The sequence below is a fragment of the Achroia grisella genome, unplaced genomic scaffold (assembly GCF_030625045.1).
Source record: "Achroia grisella isolate CSIRO2021 unplaced genomic scaffold, CSIRO_AGI_Agris_v1 utg1090, whole genome shotgun sequence".
Lineage (NCBI taxonomy): Eukaryota > Metazoa > Arthropoda > Insecta > Lepidoptera > Pyralidae > Achroia > Achroia grisella.
In genome coordinates this window covers 185,262-210,658 of record NW_026712574.1, presented here as the reverse complement: position 1 = coordinate 210,658, position 25,397 = coordinate 185,262, and the positions used below count along the sequence as shown (strand labels likewise).

Below are 25,397 nucleotides of genomic sequence, written 5' to 3'. Positions count from 1 at the left end.
AGCAACTATTGAATTGCATATAAAAATAGTGCCATTTTGTGCAATTAACATTGCCAATAGTCCGTTTCCTCTACTATTTAGCCTTATTTGTTCACATGCGTGTAATCATAATACGTGTAAATATAATTATGGCCATGTTTGATCAGACAGGTTGGCATATGCCTACTACAGTTGCAAGGAAGTGTGAATTCTTTGCTATTTTTATCCCTCATGGGAGTCACATTATGGGAGTAGGAAGTAATGGTAATATAAGATTTACCATGAAATAATGTTCTTCCATCGGTTTTTGCTAATATGTAACGTTGAAACGTTAAGAAAATTTTCAAATAATGTATTTATTTGAAGATTTTCTTGAGTTCAAAAACTAGCAAAGTTTATTCTTTTAAACTTATACGACAAGGTGAAACCAAGGGTTGACGAGCCTAGCACATTATGAAATAGTTAAATAAACCTGATAAAAGAGGCTAAAGCTCTAGTAATAAAATACTCTGCAGTTTCTTGCTCTTTCTAAGCTGAATCTTGGCTCTAAACGTGCCGTAGAATAAGACCATTAGAAGAGTCTGTAAAGCGTTAAACTATTAGAGAAATTGTTAACTAACAAATGGTATTACTTCTTACTTTTTTACATGCCAAGTGGGTTTTATATTTATGGCATATTGTTTGAAAAGTAAACTATGAATTTCATCTTCTTGTAGTGTTAAAATAATGTTGGAAAGTCTAAATTATTTTAATATGTTAATTATTTGGATTTATTACAATTTACCAACTGGTACAAGGTGTATTGTAGTCGCAGAATATTGTAGAAATTAATACAGAAATCTTCGCTCTTCTATCCATTACAACGGGTATCGGAATTACAACGGCCTGAGCAGATGTTCGATACCCGATGTTGAAGGTTTTTGGCTATTGTCAGTTGCTAGGATCTGCACTGTGACCTGCATAAATCTATTGTGCTCGATACCCTAGCGGTGCTCTCAGACTGAAGACGTATCGTTGTGGAGTTGACCTTTGTCGTCCTCGGTGGTCTAGCGGTTAAGCACACCACCTTACTTACGATGGTCGTGGGTACAATTGCTCGAACGGCACAAACATTTGTATTCATGAGTAAGATTATTTGTATCGCTCTGGATGTTTTCTATGTATAATATGTATGTATTTGTATCAGTTGTTTAATATCCATAACACAAGTTTTAGCTAGCTTAACTTGGGACTAGATGGCACTGTCTGAATTGTCCTGAGATTGTTATTATGATTACCTTATTACCCTCGGCCACTTCATAAATCTTTCTGCAAGGTTGGAGTACCATCTGCACTAGCCTCTATTTTCGTCCGGTGAATCTATTGCCCTCGGCCAGCTACGGCAGCCCATTACAACTGTAAAAAAACATGCAAGTTAATAATAATCTCGCAACCTACTCGCAAGAATAACTGGTATCAGCGCATTAATCGAACAAACAAATACATTTAACTTTTATATAAGGTTTACACGTATTTATTTAATATGCACCAATTACATTGCCACAAAATCTATTAATACATTACCAAACTCTTTTTTAGCTTTATAACGTTATTGAATTTCAATTAAGTTTAATTCAACCTTGCCTTACTTAATGTCTTCTTTTTTATTGAGGTTTTATAGTCACTGCGATCTGCATAGATCTATTGTACTCGCCCTTTATCAAGATTCGCTACTTAGACTCGTCACGTCCAAGAATTGTAGGATATTCTTAGGAGTGGTGGTTTTTATATCCTCTACATAGAGTGTAATATTGCTTAACAATGTCTATTATACATTTCATTTGTTTATATATTTATTTCATAATTGTAAACAGAAATAGGACATTAATCTCTATAATATAGAACTCAACATAGTGAAGTGCCGGTTACAATAACCGGATGATGAATTAGTGATAGTGTCAGTGATACTTGATGATGAAAATGACCGCGTCAGTGCCACCGAGGGTGGCCAGGAATGTGTCGTTGCCAGCTGGGCGGCAGCCTCCGACTGTCGCCATGTTAGCGAGACGCACTCTCTCCGAGAGGTACAGTATATATTTCTCAGATAGAAACGTAAGATAAAAGAAAGAAAATATATTTACTCAATACTAATAAGCAATAATAATAACAATAAAAAAGATTAATGAATTGGAAATGTAAAGTTACTATGATTATTTAAAAGAGCAACACGCAAGTTTCTTGTGATGAGACAGCTTTCCGAATGAGCGGTAGATTAAAAGAATGATAACTATGACTATTCAAAAGTGCTTAAATTAAGTTTATTTGAATAAATGATTTTCTATTCTATTCTATTATCAAAAATAATTGAAACGGTAATATTGATAGGTCTCCAATGAGTATGTGCCGTGACGAGGTGCCACGACGCTGGTATTCTGCGAATACCTTCATTCTATGTAAACATATAAGAATATAAATATATAAATCTAGGTGCTCGATAGTGAGTGAACACTGATATAGAAATACATTTAAACAAAGACTAGCTGTTCCCCCTGCAACTTCCGTTTTTTTTTTTAGAAAAGATGGTCTATTTCTGTATATTTGATACCACATATATTTTTCAGCAGTTTAGTCATAAAAGGTAAAAAACAGACAGATCTTGATTCTAACTACCCCGTAGTAAATATATATAGATAGGTAGATAGATAGATATTGTTTTCTTTAACATTGTATATAATCTTGACACGAAAGTGTTGTAATCTATATCTATATGTAATTCTTAAAATAGATTAAGGTTTTAAAGTGATTTGATTGTTTATTATTCTTATCATTTTTAATTTACAAAATGCGATACGAAATCATGCAATAATTGTTTATTAAATACGTTACTTGTAGAGACAGAATATCATCGAATGACTACGATTTCATTTCTTGCATATGGATAGAATTGAATGGGGTTCTGTTATATTTCAAAATTGCGAATATTTCGATGATCTTTAATGTGTTTTTATTTATACGGAATGATATCATATTATCATGTGCCATCCGTAGTCATGTATGATTGTTTGTATGGGTCTGGGTGTTTTCTATGTATATTATGTTTGTATTTACGAAAAAAATATCTATGTATTTGTATCAGTTGTCTAGTACCCATAACAAAACTGGCAAGGGGATTGTTAGTAATGAAAATTAGTAACACCCATAGCTAGCAATGTACCATGTTAGGTCGGCCTCCACGAGGTTTCTCCTGGAAATCATCGTGATAAATTCCTAGTGAATTTGATCGGCTAACTGACCTGACCTCATATTCATCTTATCATCCTCCACTGGTCATCCGCCAGTATAAACTATTAACGCAGGCGGATGCACCATTCCATTATCATCCATAAAAAAAATACTGACAATAATACACTCGGCGACTGCTGGTCTATAGTTGTCTTAATCACCTGCCCTCTTGTCGCGTGACGTGTCTGTTGTTATGACATGTGACCACATACCGAGCTGTATGATAAGCCTTATCACCAAATTAGTGTACGTAGTTTAAATTAGTAGGAAAATGTTTTGTTTGACACTTGTATGAAATATTAACGCCGTCATAGCAATAACTAGGTGTTTTTTTTACTTATTTCTTACTAGTTGTGCTTGCGACTTCGTCTGCGTGGAATAGTGATCTTGACCAAGTAAAGAAAAATATTTAAGAATCTAATCCAAAACAATTCATTATTCTAGCTTCAGAAATGATGTAGCGTACGTACAAAATGTCATACCCTATTTTTTTTTTACCGCCTTAATGGTAAATTTTTTTCAATCTTTGAATGTTATATTTTTATTTATATTATATTTATATTTGATCAACAGCCCAAAAAATAAGTTTCAAGTTTTTAGGTTTAAAAATGATGATACTTTCATACAAACTTTCATCTTCCCTTTCAACCCCTTACGGGTTGTAAGGGGTTTTTTCGCTTTTAAACGTAGGTAGGCTATGTAGGTAGACCTGAAAATGGTTCAGGTTTCAGGTCTAAAGTCTAGATTATCTGTGTACCAAATTTCATTTAAATCCGTAGTTTTGACGAGAAAGCGAGACAGACAGACTATATTATTATGCCACTATCGTAGTATATGTAAAAAAAAGTTATTATAGCATTTATAATATTAGTATGGATGTTAAATTGTAATGAATTCGAAAACTATAATTATTTCACTTATAGATAACTACTTCAGTAGCGAGTTTTAGGGATAGTAAATTAATTTTCAATTCAATCTTTCCTATGAAATTCAACAGCGACAATTACCAACTAGAGCGACGCAATTACCTGTCGTTTCGCTGTAAATTGACGAAACTTCGCGGAACCCATTACGAGCGACCTCAGTGCAAACCCTCGAGTAATCTACGGCTAATGTAATTAAGCCGTTTGAGAATTCTCATCATTACTGCCACTGTTATAATAATTGATCGCGTTCTAGAACACTTAGTGTTAAATTGTTTACTTACGATTTATCGTCCGATCTGTTGGATTCAAACGAGATGGCGCTAATGAGATATAATTAAGGTGTTTGAGATTACTAACATTATCCACTGTTATAATTGTTCATTTATAATATTAAATTGTTTTCTCCCGATTTATCATCTGATTAGTTAAATCGTAATGAACTCGAAAACTATAATTATCATTATTACACTGTTATAGATAACTACTTCAGATTAGCGAGTTTTAGGATAAAAGATGGCGCTAATTATTCAATTCAGATCTTTCCTATGAAATTCAACAGCATCTGACAATTACCAAACAAATAGCGCTTGACGCTATAATTAAGGCGTTTGTCGTTTCGCTGTTATAATTGTTCGAATTTAGAACACTTTGTATTAACCCATTATCATCTGATTAGCGGTCCGATCTGTGCAAACGAGATCTACGGCTAATATAATTAAGCCGTTTAAGAATTCTCATTATTACTGCCACTGTTATAATAATTGATCGCGTTCTAGAACACTTAGTGTTAAATTGTTTACTTACGATTTATCGTCCGATTAGTAGGTCCGATCTGTTGGATTCAAACGAGATGGCGCTTGAGGAGACTATAATTAAGGCGTTTGAGAATTCTCATTATTACTGCCACTGTTATAATTGTTCGAATTTAGAACACTTTGTATTAAATTGTTTTCTCCCGATTTATCATCTGATTAGTAGGTCCGATCTGTTGGATTCAAACGAGATGGCGCTTGAGGAGACTATAATTAAGGCGTTTGAGAATTCTCATTATTACTGCCACTGTTATAATAATTGTCAGAATTTAGAACACTTAATGTTAAATAGTTTACTCGCGATTTATCGTCCGATTAGTAGGTCCGATCTGTTGGATTCAAACAAGATGGCGCTTGAGGAGACTATAATTAAGGCGTTTGAGAATTCTCATTATTACTGCCACTGTTATAATAATTGTCAGAATTTAGAACACTTAATGTTAAATAGTTTACTCGCGATTTATCGTCCGATTAGTAGGTCCGATCTGTTGGATTCAAACGAGATGGCGCTTGAAGAGACTATTATTAAGGCGTTTAAGAATTCTCATTATTACTGCCACTGTTATCATTGTTCGAATTTAGAACACTTTGTGTTAAATGGTTTACTAGCGATTTATCGTCCGATTAGTAAGTCGTATCTGTTGGAATCTGAAATAAAAAAAATCTCACTAGATTTTTGAAGCTTTATGGTTTTAACATCTGCTTTGATAAATTAGTCTGATAAACATTGTTCATTTTATAGCGTTTAATGAATTATTTTTAATATTAATAACGTTCGGGACATCAAACCCGATTTTGTTTAATAACGAAATTTAGTTTTTTATTTACCATTTAGTCTTTTAGATCTTTATTTTTATTTTAATCCATATTTTAAGACTTTCATAAAATTTCAATGTATGAAAATTAACTAAAACGATTAAGTTTAAATAAAATTATAAGATTAAAAACAACGTGTCTGATAGTTTGAGTAAATATAACCTTTTTTTATTAATTGATAATATGAATGTTTGAGTACCGGAATTAAGATCAGAATGGAATGTGATAACATGATATGGTGAGCTCAAATGACGTGACAATATCAAACAGATGATGAGAATAAGGTTGCTTGGAAGAAATCGCTATTTAGCGATAAGGCCGCCTATTGTTACATTTTTCTTTTCTTTATATTTAATGTACATATTAATTTATGTAATTGATATTTCTTTCTGTGAAAGGAACAATAAAAAGTTATTCATTAATTTAATAGTGTAAGCATTCATTCATTCATTCATAATTTAAGAGCGACGCTCTTGTCGGTGGAACTCTTGCCACTTTCCACGATCTTCCATAGTAATGGTGTAATAACACTTTTAAATTTTCTTCAGCCGATGTTTGTTTTTCTTTTATCAACTCCTAAATGCATTCTGACATATCTACAACATATATTTTTAGTTATTATATTCGTGAATAGTTTACATTAACATACCGAGGTGAGATTTGCCCAAGTGATCTGCGTGGGTACCTGCGTTTCACAATATTTGTGCCACCAAATAGTTTGCTTCCTGAGTCGAATTGCAGTTGAGATAAGGCAGTGAAATCACAGGTTAAGAGGCATGACATCTTATTCCTCTGAAATGACAACAAATTTTTGCTGAACGCAAACCTCGAAAACGACTGGGTAGAAACTATTTCTTAAAAGAGCAACACGCAAGTTTCTTTCTCGTTCTTGTGATGAGATAGCTTCAAATGAGCGATAGATTAAAGAAATAAGTGATGTCTATTCAAAAGTGATTCAATGAAAGTTTATTTGATTAAATAATTTTATATTCTATTTTATTTAATCATTTCTTGAATTTCAAGGAAGATTGTTATGAATAGAAAAAATTGAACAAATATGAATAATTTTCTATTCTATTTAAACATTTCTTAAAGGGAAATATCTTCCGTTTCAAGGAAGATTCTTATGAATAAAAAAAATGGATAAATCTGAATAATTTTCTATACTATTTAAACATTTCGTGTAGGGAAATATCTTCCGTTTCAAAAAAGATTTTTATGAATAAAAAAATGGACAATTCTGAATAATTTTCTATTCTATTCTATTTAAACATTTCTTAAATTCAAGGAAGATTCTTATAAATGGAAGAATTGCCCGGAATGACGTTCAATCTCTACTTGTCTAATTTTTATGTAATCTATTCCTGGATGGCGTGATATAAACATTTCATTCAAATGAAATTGCTGTCATACAAACCAATGACGTCGCTTCTACGACAGATGTCGGTGATCTTAGTTATCTGACGAATTACTTCAGGTTTGATCCCTTAGAGAAATTCCAAATAGAGCCCGTTCCATAGCGCGTTGAGGATTAAGTTGATGGACCAGTTGTATCGTCAGTATCTACTTTTTGGCACCGTCAAGTATTAATATAATAATAATAATAATATCTCAACTCACACAGCGACATCTAGTCCCAAGCTAGTGTTATACATAGGTACTAGACAACTGATGTAAATACATAGATACATTCATATTTGTAAATTCATTCTTAGAAAATACCCAGACCGGCCATTTCTTTATTTAAAAGAGTTTATTAATCAAAAGATTTATTCGCATGTTGATTCTGTGCTAATTTTGTGAAGACTTGAACTAGTTTTTTTTTAATATGGAACCAAATATTAAATTATCCATATCATATGACGAATTATTGTGACAAAAATATCTCATGAATCAAAACACGCTTATTCGAGGCCGCGTTCCAGTTTACGTAATAACGAACGCATCGCCGTGTTCCCAGCTCCCAAATAATATCATGCAAACCATCCTATGTTTCTATACCCCAGTGGTGTAGCGGTTTGCACACGATCTTACTTCCGATTGTGGCAGGTTCGATTCCTCGCAAGTTACAATCATTTGTAAGTAAATCATTTGCATTACAGACAGATAGATAGATACATAACAATCAAGCCACAGTGATATTAGCAGGCTGCGTTGTAATATGACTTTTCCCATGCAAATATTTATTACTAAACCTAACAATTATATACTTATTTGAGATTCACAATTAAAAGATTTTTATTATTATTAATTTCAATACATTATTATTATTTTAAAATACTATCGTCACTACAATAAAACACACAACTATTTACACTGCGCGTCACCACATGACCAAAAAAGCGACCAAAAAAATTAATACAATTCCAGTATTTTTAAAATGAAACCTGTCGCGTTTCAAATGCGCCATCTGTATCATAGATGAGAAACAAACTTAGTAATTTATTTACATTATTTTTAATTGGTAATCGGTCAAATAAAATTCAACAATTTCGTCAATTTATTTTTAAAATGATGTCCTGCAAATGTTGTATTTAAACTTTCCTTTATTGGTCTAGTCAAATTCAAATTCAAAAATCATTTATTCATATATCATTCACTTTTAACCGCTTATGAACGTCAATTTTTCTCTCTACCGTCCAGTTCAGTATTGAGATTCAATTAAGAAGAACTGGCAAGAAACTCAAATGAATTTCTTCTTTTTTTAAAAAGGCAGTTTTTACATTGTTTATTATAGGTGTCTATGTCTAACATTTAAGGAAAATCATTTTTATGTATACAAAAAATAAATATTTAATTATTTCTATCAGTTGTGTAGTACTTACAAAACAATTGCTACTTTGAATTAGATCACGCTAACTATTGTCCTGGGTTCTTATTATTATTAATTACTAGGTGTACCCGCGATTTCACCTGCGTTAAATTTCGATATATACATTTCAATATAGCCTGTGTTATTCTGATGTATAAGCTATATAGTTTCATAAAAATTTGTTCAATAGTTTTTGCGTGAAACAGTAACTAATCCATACTTACGAACTTTGGTATTTATAATATTATTAAAATTATTGATTAGTATTTGAAAACATATACACTAACGTGTAGCCTATTCCTTATGACTCGTACTAACTTCCTACGCTGTATCGAAATGGGAACTTTGGTTTTATAACTTCCTTCATATGTTATGACCTACGCTTCCTCTGTATGACCTTTGTAACTACACAAATCTAAATTAAGAACTCTAGATTCAGTATTCTGGATCTACCTAAATCATTAAGACACGTTACGCCGTATGTGAGTGATCGCAAAGGCATCCCGTTCATTGCTTCTATAGTGTTATTTACCCACGTGTTTGCTTTGGATTGGATCTTAAAACATTAATATTAAACTCCACAGTGATAGCAAAGCGAGGTGCTTTTTATTTTATAAATATGACGTCAATTTACCAGAGCCGTTTGCGAAACGAAAACAAACGTACGGAAAATTACGGTAGAAAGTTTGGATGGAGCGTGGCTTAAGTGTTTATTGGCCTGACTTGTAACATAAGGATGGGAATTCAAATCTGGCTGGTACTAAAAATGTTTTTATGTACCAAAATATATAATTCTGATTAATTCTTCAGTGATGGAAAAGTCGATAACAGAGCATAATTCCGTATTACAGCTGTATTAGGACATGAGAATTTAAATTTGAATTTAGCAGCACTAAAAAGCTTTTATGTACCTAAATTTATATTTCTGATTGATTATTCAGTGATGGAAAAGTCGAAAACAAAGCAAAATTTAACAAAGTATTACGAATTAAATATAGCCAGAGAAATTGACATATCATCATAATGTGAGTCTGATAATGCCTCAAGCTACATGAATAAAGATGTTTTGTTTTTTATTAAGTTGAAGAAAGTTTTACGAACTGCAAAATAGACAACTGTCTGTCTCTAGTCTGTCTATGACAATCATTGGTAATTGAATTAGTTCTCTAATCCAACAGAGGTCACAGAGCTACAGCTTATTTACTACAGTCTACCGTCACGACTGCTCCTAACTTTTCTTTCCACAGACACAAACTCCGTGGTCTTATTATGTTAATCTTTTACATTTCTGTTTGACTTAAATTGATTTATTTAAGTAAATCTATTTTGGATAGGCCCCATATAACAATTTTATGGATGTTAATATAATATAAAAATAAAACAATAATAAAAATTTACCAAAATTAAGTTCAAATATTTGACTGCTCCTAGTTAGTTTTATTTACAATTATTTAAAAGAACAACACGCAATTTTCTTTCTCGTTCTTCATGTGACGATGCAGCTTACCGAATGATCGGTAGATTAAAGAAAAGAACTATGACTATTCAAAATTGCTTAAATTTAAGTGTATTTGAATAAATAATTGTATATTCTATTCTATTTAATTATTTCTTGTACTTCAAGGAAGGTTTTTATGAATAGGAAAAAATAAAACATTATCCGTAATAATGTAAAATCTTCATTTACCTTATTCTTATGTAAAGTATTCCTAGGTGGCGTAATTTAGATATTTATATTTCAAAAATAACTATGATGGATTTAAGATATTCTATTCTATTCTATTTCTAATATGTCTAACAGCTTACGTCGTAATATGCAGCTAATTTAACAAAATCGTTAAATTAACTCAAAATGACAATGAGAGTCAAGTTATCAATCACAATATGCAAACCTTTTTAACTATACTCTAGTGTTTGTTCATAGGCTTTGGTGGGTTATCATCAGGCGTGTCGTATGGCTTGTTCAAATATGTAATCCAATGTGTTGCTTGTCCACAGTGATCTCGAGCCGTGTGCAACAACAGCACCCTCTGGCAGCAGCAGCAGTTCCAGTTTATCATCACGCAGCAATGAAAACTTCGACAGTCAAATAAATTGTTTGTTTTCAATGCATTTATATGGAACTTCATCCGCGTGGAATTATATATTTAAAATTATGGTAATTTAATAAATATATATTTATGCCTATGCCCCGGCCGACTAGTTCTAAAATTGGAACTTGGCAGATGAATATACATCTCATTATTAAGGCACCTTTGAAAACTTCGACGTCAAATAAATTGTTTGTGTTCAATGCATTTATATGGATTTAATAATTATATATAATTATTAAAAAAAAATCACGATAATTATCTAATTGTACAATTAATAAGTATTATTAACATATTGTAAACATGATATTCATCCTCAGCATCCCAGTCCGACTGGTCAGAAGAAGACGAGCCTCTGGCGGCGCAGTGGGCCGACAGTCTTCCCCCACATGTTCTCGAATCGCTGAAACTGTCTTCGGCGATGCGGAAACGGCAAGAGGTCATACATGGTAAGAGACAGCGTATGTACGTACTAGTTAACCCCCGCAGCTTCGTCCGCGTATGTGTTAGACGCCATCTATTGACGATATTTTGTAGAGACCAAATTAGCATTCCATGAACACACCATGAGGGAGCCGGGTTCACCGTGTGGTAGAGAGAGAAACTCGTTTTGTTAGCCGTTGTTTTTACTACCGGAATTGCCACTTCGATATTTCTATTGGCAATAAACAAACGACGTAAATTAATTAAAAAAAAAATAAAGAAAGAAAATAGTTTATTTGGTACATAACAATAATAAAAATAATTTTTAAACTTTAAATTACATACTGGTTTATATTAATTACGTAGTACCAAATAGATTTCCGTTCAGCATATGTCGTGACGGGGTTCCACGACGCTGGTATTCTGTAATTAATTATTATTATTCGTCATTGCCTTGCCTTTATCCCATTATTTGGGGTCGGCGCAGTATGTCATTCTCTTCCACTGCTCTCTATCGGTCGTCATATCTAAACATACTCTTCTTTTATTCATATCATCTTTCACACAATTCATCCATCTTTTCTTAGGGCGTTCCCTCCCTTTACATCCATCCACATTCATATTATACACTTTCCATAACACATGATCCTCGTTCCTCCGCATAACATGCCCATACCAGCTCAATCTGTTACCTCGCAACTTATCTATAAATCAATTATTATTATTATTAAATATGACAATGGGCAGGGCACATAGCTCGTAGGACAGATGGCCGTTGGGGCAGTAAAGTCCTCGAGTGCCGACCACGGACCGGAAGACGCAGCATGGGAAGGCCTCCAGCAAGGTGGACCGACGATCTGGTCAAGATCGCTGGAAGGCATTGGATGCGAGCAGCGCAGGACCGATCGTCGTGGAGATCTTTGGGGAGGCCAATGTCCAGCAGTGGACGTCTTCCGGGCTGAGATGATGATGATGATGATTATTAAATAAAATTATTTATACAACGCCACCTAATATTGTATTGATACTATAAACTAATTATTAATAGTTAATGACGTATTTAAGATTAACAAGTGTTAACAAGTGAAACTACTAACTTAGCCATTAGGTTTAGTATTTTGAAAAAATTTACACCATTGCTCGGTTATTTTTTATAGTTCGCTTTAAATTTCGCTTAACTATAAAAATAAACTGATAATTAATGAGAAAAGTTACGAATAAATAAAACAGTATATTTGAATTTCTAATTACATATTATTGTTTTCGTGTCTTCCAGAACTAATAGTGTCTGAGGGATCCCACGTGCGTTGGCTGAAGGTGCTCGGCGGCGTGTTCCTCCGCCCCCTGGAGAGTCACCCGGCTCTCCTCTCGCCCGACGAGCTACGAGCCCTGTTCCCCAACTTGCCCAGCGTGAGGGAGCGCCACGCTCGCCTCTATAGCGAATTACGCGCTCTACGGAACGATACACCATCGCATCTCGTTCAAATACGACCGCTAGCTGACGCCATGTTGAATACGGTGGGTTTTTTTTTTTAATTAATTGACGATCTCAGTGGTGAGAGGTTTAGCAAACAGAGTGGAGGTCAACCTGACATGGTACAGTGCTAGCAATGAAGTTATTAGTCCACATTACTAACAATTCATGAGGTATCTGTTATTGGCTTTACTAACTAAGTAAAACTATATATTGTCTATAAATTGTATAAGCTGTTGATTACCTAAAATAAATAAATAAACAATCATCCCCCCCCCCCCTCCCCCTCCCCCCTCCCCAATATGGCTCATTAAATGTGTTATGCTAACTATTGCGTTGACTACAACATCAACAGTTAACAAGGTTCTGGCTACCCCCATCTAGGATAATAGTCGTGACGGTGTGTGTATGTATTTTACATTAATCTTTAATCGATTTATGGCAATTGCGTAAGTAATTGCGTACAGAACAAAATACCAGAGTTCTAAATCTGCCTGATAAAAGATTTAAGTATCGTATAAAAAACGTATAAGTTCGTTAACGATAATAATGTTTTTTGTATACAAAATTAAAATCCATAGCGCTGGCAATATTATCTGATTGCACTAAGAATGAGTGCGTAGCGGTTTCTATGTTGATTATCGCATGCCTCTTACTTGTTATTGTGTAAATATTTTTATAAAAAAATCTATTGAAAAGAGCAACACACAAGTTTCTTGCTCATTCTACTTGTGATGAATCTGCGTTCAGAATGAAAAATTGACTATTCAAAAGTGCTTGTATTGAGTTTCTTTAAATAAAGATTATTTCTATTTCTACAGCTAGGAGAGTCTGGCTACTCGTCGTGTTTGGCGCGATTCTGTCGAGGCCAGCGACTAGCATTGGAGTCTCTTCGTGAACGTCGCAAGAAGAATAAAGAGTTGCATCAGTTTTTGTCCAGCCGCGAACAGTTGCCGTTGTGTGGTCGACTACAGCTGAGAGATTTGCTCGCTTGTGTGTGGCAGAGGTAAGATTTGACGGGCTCGGTGGTCTAGCCGTTTAGCTTTATTTATGGTGGTTGCGGGTTCTATTCCTCGCACGGTGCAAATTTTGTATTTATAAGTATGATTGTTTGCTTCGATATAGGTGTTTTCTGTGTATAGTATGTATGTATTTACAAAAAATATCTGATTATTTATATCAGTTGTCTAGTACCCATAATACAAGCTCTGCTTAAATTGGGACTAGATAACGTTGTGTGAATTGGTCAAGGGTATTTTTATAATTATATCCTCTTTTTTGTAATTATATATTGTATAGCTATTTAAATTAAATATTTAATCATATAACTTAAGTATTACGTAACTGTGTATACTTTGTTCCAATATAATTTAATGAAGACGTAAATATCATTATTCATCAGACCTTAGAGTACCATAGACAGTTTCAGTCCCAATAGTGAAGCAGACACTTTATTAAATATGAATCCAATTCAACAAACTTCGATTTTAGTGTATCCACGAACTGTCACATATTCGGAGTTAAAATATTCGTTAGTTTTTCTGAAAATTTCCAATTTTATGTTTTCATGCACCTCTGTACTAATAATGGAATTCATCAACCATAGATTCGCTTAGATAATTCGTTTGTTTACGTTTTTATTAACTTATATTGAAACGGAGTATAATTTGTCCTTTTTAGACTGACAAAATACCAGTTGCTACTTGAGGGTGTACTGAAGACTGTGGGCGAGAATGACGATGAAAACGAAGAAGATTTAGCTCGCCTTAAACGAGCTCTAGACGTGGCCAAAGACGTATTGCATACTGTCGACACGGCGATACACACGGCTGAGAATGAGCACAGGTATGTGATGAGAATATATGCAGATTGTGACGAGAATAATTTCAGATATGACGAGAATAATTTCAGATGTGACGAGAACTATTGAGAATAAGTATGAGTTAAGACGTTGAATGTGATTATTGATTTCGAATATGATGATTAACGTGTTTGTATTTATGCAAAGAGAATTAACACTTAGATATATCAGAGTATTTAAAAAAAACATTTTTAAAAACTGAACGATATATGCCATAAATAATTTATGGAAATAAGATAATGTGTAGTCTAAGACTACGTAATTTCTATGTATGTGATGAATTACAGGTTGAAATGTGAATTATATATGTATATATGGTCGTAGGCATTATATTTTGTTCTCATAAATGAGAAGTTGTGCTACTTCAGCTCATTTGCCGTTGTAGTAACAAAAAATTACTGAGAATAGATGCATAATGTGTTGAGAATATTTTCATAAACGAAATGCAATGAAGTGTATAACGCAAATATGTGTGTGTATAACAAGATTGTGGTGTCTGGTATGCAGGTTGCGTGCCATCCAGAGCAAGCTGGAGGTTCGTGCGCCCGCGACCGGGGAGTGGGACGAGCTGCGGCGGCTCGAACTCACGCAGCGACGTCTGCGGCACGAGGGAGAGCTGTTCATACGCAGCGACACCAACAAGAAGATCGCAGTACTAGTACGTACTAAACTACACGCACTTGTAAAACATTAATCTGTAGTTTCTTGTATGTAATCATGTGCAAGCACATTTGAAAGAATAAAAGCCGGGTTCCTTGTCAGTTGTTCTTAGCTCGAAAGGAAAATTCGACCGTACGTTGGTTTCGACTTGTCATAACAATATTTAATAGACCTACACGTGTAAAGATATTTTGATTTTATTTACTGTAGCCATCTAAATGACTCGTCTTTTTTTATCGCCTGGCAATTTTTGTCTTGCAGTTTTTAAGTCAAAGAAAAATAATTTATTCAACTATGTCTACCGTCCAATTGTATTAGCGACTTCAATTAAAAAGATTGAAAAACAAAGAGGTATAATAGTTGTCCTCCTCTGTTCTTCAGCTTCACGGGATGATACATGGCGAGTGCGACACGTGATAACGTGATGTCTGTGGTGTTATGCGTGTATATAGTATATGGATTACCAATTACCGTCGTTTGGCGTTCCGAAATATTTTAGTAATGTTACTTATATATTACAGGCCCTGATGCTGGAAGACAGTTTGGTGTTGCTGCAGCGAGAGGGCGAAAAATTCGTCCTCAAACCGATACAAGTGCGGGCAGACCCGAGCCAGCCGGGCTCACTGTCGCCACTTATTAAATGGTTCGTATATATGTATCGCCACTAATTAATTAAATTCATCATTATTATCACCATCTTCAAATGTCACTATTGTCAGGTTAGTATAGTGTGCTTTATCACCTGGTAGACTTTATGATATCTTAATACATATTATTCATGATGAGGGATTTCTTATATGTCCACCTTTTTATATATATTTTTTTTAAATAAAAATGTTATTCAAATGTCTTTATTTTTCTTCTTTTTCCTTGGGTTCGATGTCTTTATTTATTTATTAAATATACTATTTCCTCCAAAGAAATCAGTTTACAGCTAGTAGTTAATAAGAAGAGACGGTCTTCTTATTAACTACTAGCTGTAATCGCGACTTCGTCCGCGTGAAATTTAACTTTATTTTTCTAAAATGAAAGTAGCCTATGTTACTCCTTATTACATCAGCTACCTGCCAATAAAAGTACCGTCAAAATCGGTCCAGCTATTTCAGAGATTAGTCAGAGTTAGTTAGTAGTAGAGATAGGAACAAACAGACAGGCGGACAAAAATTGTAAAAAATGTTATTTTGGTGTATTTATATTCATATGCATGTAGTAAAAAACGGTTACTTCAGTATTACAAACAGACACTCCAATTTTATTATATTTATATGTATAGTCGCTTCGTTCGCACTTAATCAGCCCTTTAGAAGTCGAGGAGATTCGTTAGGACAGTTTGAACTCTTCATGAGTTCTAGTCGTTAGCCCTTTGAATACTTTGAATTTCAGAAGAGGTCCAGTCGTAATAACAGATTTTGAATTCTATTCAAACAGGGATAAGGTTCTGTTCCGGCCAAACGCCGCGGTACGCAACACTTTCTTCCTCATGAACATCAACGGCGTACAAATGCACGAGCTTTCTGTCAACAATCTCACGGATTATGCTACGTGAGTTACATCTTGATATAGATTTTTTTTAATAATAACTTCCCTTGTAACTTCTAATTAACCACCATTTAGTAATTTATTTAATATATCGTTATAAAATAATATCATTACGTAACAAATTACGAGACTTACGATGACAATTGATCCTTCGAGCCGGATTTTTTTCTTTTATTATTTTATCAGGTACTGCATGATAATTATATTTTTAAACCATAATTTACATTTTTAACTACACTGAATAAATTTAACCTACAACGATATTTTGACTTAAACTAGATTTTCCTAATTTGGAATTATTTTACAGATGGGTGAAACACATTCAAGAATCACCATTGGCTAAGTTGGCCGAAACGAAACCAAACATAACGCCGTCACATCAGGCGAGCCGCTCCAATGATGATTCAGGTATTGTTTCTTTATCATCATTTCAGGTATTCTCAGCTTCCAAAAAAAGGTCTGATCAAAAGCTTCAGTCATGGATAAAAAACAGATATGACATAAATAGGCCCATTTTAGAAACCGTCTCATATATTCATTGGCTGCTCTCTCATATATTCAATTTCTAGTATAGAACCTCTGTTCATATCCCTGACTTCATTCAGTATTCAATTCTATAGGCGACGGTTATGACTTTTAATTAGGTCGTGGACTTAACCCACGTTCAGTCAGTTCGGTCATATAAAAAAATAAATGATATTTGGTTTTTGGATATCAGTTGATAAATAATGAAACAGAATTGAATGTACGCCTTTGCCGAAATTCATCTTCGTATGAATTTCGGCAAAAGCGTAAATGTGGGCTAGTATTTTATACTGCGTTATTTGTAATCAGGTATAAACGTATCTCGCAATCCATCTGATGCGTCCGAAAAGTCAACATCGACGGCTCCAGCAGACGAACCCACTGAGATTGAACGAGATAGAGCATCTCTAGAGCGCTCCTCTGTCGAGAGGGATAAGGACGACAAGAAGACTGAAAGGGAAGACCGCAGGTCCAGTGAGAAGGAGGGAGAAGTCGCGGAGAGGGAAGAGAAACATGTGTGAGTAGTCTTTTATATTATTCAAAATATTATTGTGGTTCTTTAAAATAAAAAAATAGTACGGAAAATTTTAATGAAATTGTTCTTAAAAAGTTGGCCATTCTTGAACGTCACCATCAAATTTAGGTATATTAATTATTGAATTTCTATCGGAGTACTTTTACGTTCGTGATAGAAGAAATTAATTACGATGATTGCCAGACTACAGGTCATTGACCTCATTATTAAGTTTCCCCTCCTCGTATATAACAGTTTTGTTTGTGTACACGCAGCCCGCGGCGGCCGACAGTGGGCCGCATCAGCACGCACTGCGGCAGCCCGCGCCCGCTCGAGTGCGGCGCCGCGCTCACCGTGCGCGCGCCCGCCGCGCCCCGCACCGCGCACGCAGTCTGCACGCCGCAAGGTACCACACACTACACCACACTGCGGCGCACGGGCCGCAGCAGCACGCACTGCGGCAGCCCGCGCCCGCTCGAGTGCGGCGCCGCGCTCACCGTGCGCGCGCCCGCCGCGCCCCGCACCGCGCACGCAGTCTGCACGCCGCAAGGTACCACACACTACACCACACTGCGGCGCACGGGCCGCAGCAGCACGCACTGCGGCAGCCCGCGCCCGCTCGAGTGCGGCGCCGCGCTCACCGTGCGCGCGCCCGCCGCGCCCCGCACCGCGCACGCAGTCTGCACGCCGCAAGGTACCACACACTACACCACACTGCGGCGCACGGGCCGCAAGGTACGCCACACCACACTGGGCTGCGGTGCACGAGCCACAAGGTACGCCACAGTAGACCAGGCTGCGATGCACGGGTCGTAATGTACGTCAAACTACATCGGACTGCGGTGTACGGGCGGCAAGGTACGCACATACTACACCGGGCTGCGGTGCACGGTCGACAAAGGTACGCACACGCACTACACCAGGCTACACACCATACCGAGATACGGGCCGCAGCAGCACGCACTGCAGCAGTCCGCGCCCAGTCTAAACCTTGCAGCTTTCTAAAATTCCTCATCGTAAATTCGACATCTTGGTAATAGATTGGGGTCTCTTGATCATTGCTCCGATGTATTCCGTCCAGCATCATTATCCTCGCTTCGACGTTCAATGGACACTCTCACAGGGTACAATGGATGTCCTCGTCTTCCGCTCCGCAATTACTAAAGCATTACCTTACGCGTAATACATACAATATTTCATACTCTCCACCAATTGGAATCTCTCCTGGACCTCGTCTTATCTCACCGATATCATTTGCAGAGCGGCTACGGCGGCTGGACGAGGTGATAGCGCGCGCGCTGCGCGCCAAGAGCAGCGTGGTGGGGTCGCTGCTGGGCGTGCCGGCGTCGCAGTTCGCGCAGGTGGCCGAGCTGGCGGCGGCCGAGGCGCAGGGCGAGCTGGGCGCCGCCGACGACGACCACGTGCACCAGCTGCTGCTGGCCGCGCACGCGCAGCTGCACCGCCTCACGCTGCAGGTGTCGCGCGCCATGACCCTCGGCGACGCGGCCGCCGTCGCGGCGCGCGCGCGGCTCGGCGCCTGCGACCACTGCGCCGCGCGGCCCGGACACGCCGGACACGTGCCGCCCGGACACGTGCCGCCCAGCCCGCCCGCGCTCGCCGGACACCCCGGACACGCGGCGCCCAGGCGGACGCTCGCGCGTACTTCCACTATTCGCAGCGAAGGTTTGTCATTTCTTTAGTAATATGTTATACTAGCTGTGCCCGCGGTTTCACCCGTTAAATTTCAATATAAAATATAGCCTATGTCTTATTGTGACGCTTAAGCTATGTTTCTGTAAAGCAGCAAATCCGTTCAGCAGTTTTTTCCTGAAAAAGTAACAAACATCCCTTTCACTTTCGCGTTTATATTATTACTAGCTGTTCCCTCGACTTCGTCCGCGTGGAATTTAACTTTATTTTTCTAGAATAAAAGGTTCCGCTACGTACTTAATCTCTGTTCAATCAGATAACAGCATTTAGGATTAGTATTAGGATTCTGTTCTTTTTACTATTTCTGTAAAAACACCGATTATTGATACGTCTTTTAAGAGATATTTTTTTTACAGATAACATGGAACCACCAAGCGAAAGCGAAGAGAGATTTGATGAGACAGACTTCAAAATATCCGAGTCTATGAGCATAATTGACAGTATAGATAGAGAGTTGTCGTTCGACATGTTAACCGACCTCGACGGGTCTATGGACGTTCTAGAAGACGACCCTGAAGATGCGTTAGGTGAGATTCTTTTACTTTTTTTTTTATAACACAGGGACAAACGAGCCAGCGGCTCACCTGATGGTAAGTGATTACCGCCGCCCATGAGCACCCGCAACACCAGGGGAATTGCAAGTACGTTGTCGGCCTTTTAAAAAGGAATAAGTTTCTTGAAGGTATCGTATCGTATCGGTTCGGAAATACCATTGCTGGAAGGTGATTCCACAATGTGGTTGTGCGAGGCAAAAAGTTTCTAGAAAACCGCACTGTGGAAGACCGCCATTCATCCAGATGATCAGGATGGTATTTCAGTTTCTGGCGGGTGGTACGGTGGTGAAACTCAGCAGCTGGTATTAATCCGAACAATTCCTCCTTACTTGTTTTTAATAAACGACGAAGAACTATTAATGTAAGTCTAAGACTTGTGTCAAATATAAACAGTTTTTAAGTGTACTTAAAAAATACAGCAAAATTTTATTGGTGTCAACAACGAAATGACGATGTAATATGTACCAGTAAAATTAAAAGATGTTAGTGAGTGTGAATGAAATGGGATGAAAATATTTCAACGATAAGTAAGTAGGAAGCAAGAGCCGTCGATTATAGATCAATTTATAATTTGTGTTTAAACGAATTAATTCGATAAACAATTCTAGTCCATCATTTGATGTAATATTTAGTAATTATCGGCATTTGGTGGAATTTGGGAAGCTGCCATTGTAATTTATAAATTTGTTGAAAAAGATTCTTTGTCAATGAAACGCCATATTGTGTAATATTTTCTAACGCGGATATGTTCCAGTAAATGGTACAACTTTCCGTCAAACCATGATCATACTAACCTCGCGGTTTAACCGGCTGAATCTGCCACGAATGGATGCTGAAAATGCATACAGTCAGCATTACTCTGCAGCACTGCAGTCATTTTCTTGATTCCTACATACAATTTATTACTCCTTGTCCTTGTCCTCTATATATGTTTTCTCCTTCTTCTGGGGCAGCGAACGATACATGAACAGCTTCGGTGCCGGCCTACACTCCTGGCATCCGGTGCCGGCCAGCACTCCTGGCGTCTGGTGGCGTCATATCTTTTATTTAATCTGTTTCTTGTCCCATCTGTTCGCTTTTTCCCCCTTCTGGGGCAGTAGACGAAACATCAACTTCGGTGCCAGGCGATACTCTTTCTGCAGCGTCTTATCTTTTTAGGCGCGAGCCATTTGAAGTCCTCTCGTGCTCACACAACAACACGAACTTCCTTAGCCTTCTAAAATTCTCCTAGATAAAAGATTTCCCGTACAGCATACGCAGTGTTTATTACAGAGAGCGGCGGTGGTGCGGGCGCGGCGCTGACTGGCGCGCGGCTGGCGAGCGGGCTGGGGGCGCTGGGCGGCACGCTGGGCCGGCTCATGGCCACGCTCCCGGCCAGGGAGCGCGAGCGCACGCTGCTGCGCCGGCAGCTGGCCGCCCAGCGCGAGCTCAACGACCGCCTGCACCACGCCCAAGGTACACCCACACACATTTTCCGCCTGCACCACGCCCAAGGTACACTCGCACACATTTACCGCCTGCACCACGCCCAAGGTACACTCGCACACATTTACCGCCTGCACCACGCCCAAGGTACACTCGCACACATTTACCGCCTGCACCACGCCCAAGGTACACTCGCACACATTTACCGCCTGCACCACGCCCAAGGTACACTCGCACACATTTACCGCCTGCACCACGCCCAAGGTACACTCGCACACATTTACCGCCTGCACCACGCCCAAGGTACACTCGCACACATTTACCGCCTGCACCACGCCCAAGGTACACCCACACACATTTTGTACTGACTCCTTGCCCTCCGTTCCGACGTCTCGACAGTAATGCAGTTGCTAGTAAAAATGTTTGTTTTTTATGAGTTTGAGCATGTTTTATTTTTGTTATTTTTGATGTATCAGACATCAAAATCAAAATCATCAGTATAATCTTATTAATTTACATCGTTGAAATTTTATTTATTACCTTGTTTGTAAATAACCTTTCGAATAAAATATTAAAATATATTGTGAATGTTTGTATGTTTGATACAATATACCAATGATAGACTGATACCTGTGATGCTGTTAATAGGCGACTATGACCTGTTAAAATATAATAAAATTAAATATGTTTAAACTTGTGATGCATAAGTAAGTCTTATGTAAATGAGAAAGTCTCATTTACGTTAAAAAATTTAATAATAATTAAATATCATCATCATCATCTGCTTCTTCCTTATCCCATTTATTTGTGGTCGGCGTAACATGTTTTTCTCTTCCATTCATCCCTGTTCGCAGTCATCTCGTTATTTACTCCCTTTCTTACCATAACATCTTTCACACAGTCCATCCACCTCTTTTTCGGCCTTCCTCTGCCTCTCTCTAAATATAATATGTATATTTTATAACGCTAGTCCGTGCCGTTGAGTGCTATAACACTAATTTTCTATCGGAATAATATTATAATTATATTATTAATTGCATTTAATAATGTTACAGTTAGTCAAATACCCGAAGAGATCTCGGTGGCGAAACCACCCACAGACCAATCGATACAGGTAAATAATCTTATTTTTTAAATCTATTACCCAAATTGTACAAAAAACTATCGGCAATATAAAATTACCAAACATAAACAAACTTTACTAGACTCAATAGGAACACATTGGAAAACCTACTTTAATATTTCAGCTATAAAGTACATTTTGAAAAATTACTCAAAATGTAAAAGTTGTTCGTTAATACGGTTTATTATTGAGTGTCCGATTTTATAATAAAATACATAAATAAATCTAAGATTAAAAAAAGTCTCCATGTCCGATGACTTACCAGCCATTACATTTTTACATTATTGTATCCCTCGACAACTCACACAGCGTCATCTAGTCCCAAGCTAAGCAGAGCTTGTGTTATGCTTGACAACCGATATAAATACATATATACTTTTTTTTTTTGTAAATACATACATAATATATATAGAAAACAGCCAGACCGATACAAACAACCGTACTCATGAATACTAGTGTTGGTTTCTGGAATTGAACCTGCGACCATCGGGAGTGAAGCGGTGTGCTAAACCGCTAGACCACCGAGGCTGTCAATTATTATTTTGTACCCCTTTGTTGTAAGACTATTTTAATGTTTTCATTATATATTATTGTTTCCAGGACCAACCCAGCAATGGCGGGTGATCGCATGGCAAAGATAAAGCAAAACTGAACTAATGATGACATTTTTAAACCTACACTCCCTTATTTATAAAGGTTACAACATAAACGAACACATTTGAAATGTTTTGTCTCTGTCTTTCAAATTAAATAGATAATTTGGAAGAAAAGAACAAAACTACAATAAGGGAGTAAGTATGGCTGGCGCGAGACAGCGCCAATACCATATTGCGGACGAAACTGGAACTAATCATAGACAAAATGGCGGTAACGCCCTAAGTAGTAGTGATGTATAACTTATGTACGAATTAATAGCTTCATCATAATCGGTTTAGCATTTATATTATATAAAAAAAATACTATAATGTCATCGTTTTTGTTATTTACCATTAATCGAATATCGACTTGTATATTTTGTAATATTGATGTTTTCTATTTGTCTGTACCCTGTTTTTAAGTACGAAACTATAGTTAGAAGTAATCTAAATAATATTATTCCATAATTAAGTTTATTTTATGTGATGCTTTGAAGATTAAGTGAAATATATGTTTTCTCTCTCTCTCTCTTTCTTGTACATTATAACATTTTCCAAAACGAAACCTAAGTTATGTTGAAATGTAAATAAGCGATTGTTCTAGACGGGACGCTGACGTCTCGTTATGTTAATTATAGTATATATTTTTGTGTATAATAATAAAATATAGAATTGTTACATTATAACATTGTAATTTATAAATATGTATTCGATTTTTAAAGTATTACTCTTGACAATATATAAAAAAAACTATATTTAATGAGAAAACGTAATCTCAATATGGTATTCGATCAAATCAGTTAAAAATTTTGTTCCAAATCATTTGAAAGTTATGTTCGTAGTGTTTTTTTTATTGTAAGTTAAAAATTGATCTATCGACGATCATTATTTATATATACTATTCAAATATATGTTTATTTAGCTTCGAGACAAAATATTAATAGCATTAGTAAGTGGTTCTAGAAATTTCTTACTCAAATACGGTATAAAAAGGAATTTTTCATGATGACGATTATGGTGATGATGATGATGATGATACTCATATACATTGTAAGATATTATATCTAAAGTAGATTCAGTATAACCCTTCAATGCAATGTAGACTTGTGGAGAAATATTATTAATCTTATTTTGTTTATATTCTGTCTCAAAGTTATATAAATAACGTAAGTTGATGTTAAACTTGTTACTTAAATGTATTCATTCCGAAATCATTGAATAATCAATAAATATTAAATAAATCTTTAGATCGATAATGCATCTTTATTAAAAAAATTACCAAAATTTTTTTTTTATTAAATTCAATGATTAATGTTCTAGATAATTTTCAAAGTAAAACAGTATTCAAATATGGTTTCAAGTTACGATAATATTTTTTCTATTTTGATTAATATTGTTATATACAATAAAGAGCAGTTTTGTTCGTATTAAAACTGAGATCCTAGTTTGCCAGTGAGGCATTATTCCCATCATTGCATATAAGTGATGACGTGATAGGTGTATTGTTGATCGAAACATTTATTGTAAAATTAACACCCATTTCATTTACTATTTTCCCATCAATTTTGAGAAATGGGAGACAGGTATAATGTTAGTGATTATTCAAGTTAGCTTACGATTTTAAGAGTCACATTTTAATTTGACGAGAATATTCTCGTCTAAGGGGGATGTTGCATTATCAATATATATTTAATTATAATTAAACGTAATAATTACATTTATCAACTAATTAGATTGTTAGATATGTGCCTATATAATATGTATATATATATATATATATTTGTGACGAGAAAAATATCGTAAAACGTCACATTATATGCAATTACGTAATATCTGTGTTTCAGCGATAAATCGCCCGTAATATTAGTAATAATCTGTCATATTTCGAATTTATTTACATGAGAAATTCTCATAATATATTTCATTACGTAATATAACTTTCTACTATCAATAGTTTATAATAATGTTACAATTAGAGATTATCGTTATGAGAATAATCTCGTAAAACCTCATTGTATATTCCATTACGTAATGTCCCCCTTTTCTGCATTAAATCGTTCATAATATCTATAATACTGTAGTTAGTGGACGGCTGTTGTTATTGTGACGAGAATATTCTCGTAAGAACCTCACATTGTATATTCCATTTAGTTCCCCATTTCTGCGATAAATCGCTTGTAATGTCGATATAGAGTTAAGTAAACAGTGAAAGTTGTATAGTAATACGCAAGTGCCCTAAGACCATAGTACCTTGTTTA

The 25,397-nt window shown here is 36.1% G+C and overlaps 1 protein-coding gene across 1 annotated transcript in view; it reads left to right on the top strand.

Moving 5' to 3' along the window:
- The window catches only part of LOC131848790 (uncharacterized), a 91,596-nt gene extending 66,538 nt beyond the window's left edge, over positions 1-25,058 (top strand). Inside the window, exons 6-21 of the mRNA XM_059198729.1 lie at positions 10,605-10,702; positions 11,017-11,145; positions 12,396-12,637; positions 13,415-13,599; positions 14,274-14,438; positions 14,962-15,112; positions 15,636-15,757; positions 16,543-16,656; positions 16,961-17,061; positions 17,488-17,695; positions 17,968-18,098; positions 18,953-19,375; positions 19,759-19,929; positions 21,229-21,411; positions 22,437-22,495; positions 23,105-25,058. Coding sequence (XP_059054712.1) covers positions 10,605-10,702; positions 11,017-11,145; positions 12,396-12,637; positions 13,415-13,599; positions 14,274-14,438; positions 14,962-15,112; positions 15,636-15,757; positions 16,543-16,656; positions 16,961-17,061; positions 17,488-17,695; positions 17,968-18,098; positions 18,953-19,375; positions 19,759-19,929; positions 21,229-21,411; positions 22,437-22,495; positions 23,105-23,128 — 2,506 coding nt within the window. The 3' untranslated portion in view covers positions 23,129-25,058. The remainder of the gene's footprint in view (positions 1-10,604; positions 10,703-11,016; positions 11,146-12,395; positions 12,638-13,414; positions 13,600-14,273; positions 14,439-14,961; positions 15,113-15,635; positions 15,758-16,542; positions 16,657-16,960; positions 17,062-17,487; positions 17,696-17,967; positions 18,099-18,952; positions 19,376-19,758; positions 19,930-21,228; positions 21,412-22,436; positions 22,496-23,104) is intronic.
- The last annotated feature ends 339 nt before the right edge of the window (positions 25,059-25,397 follow it).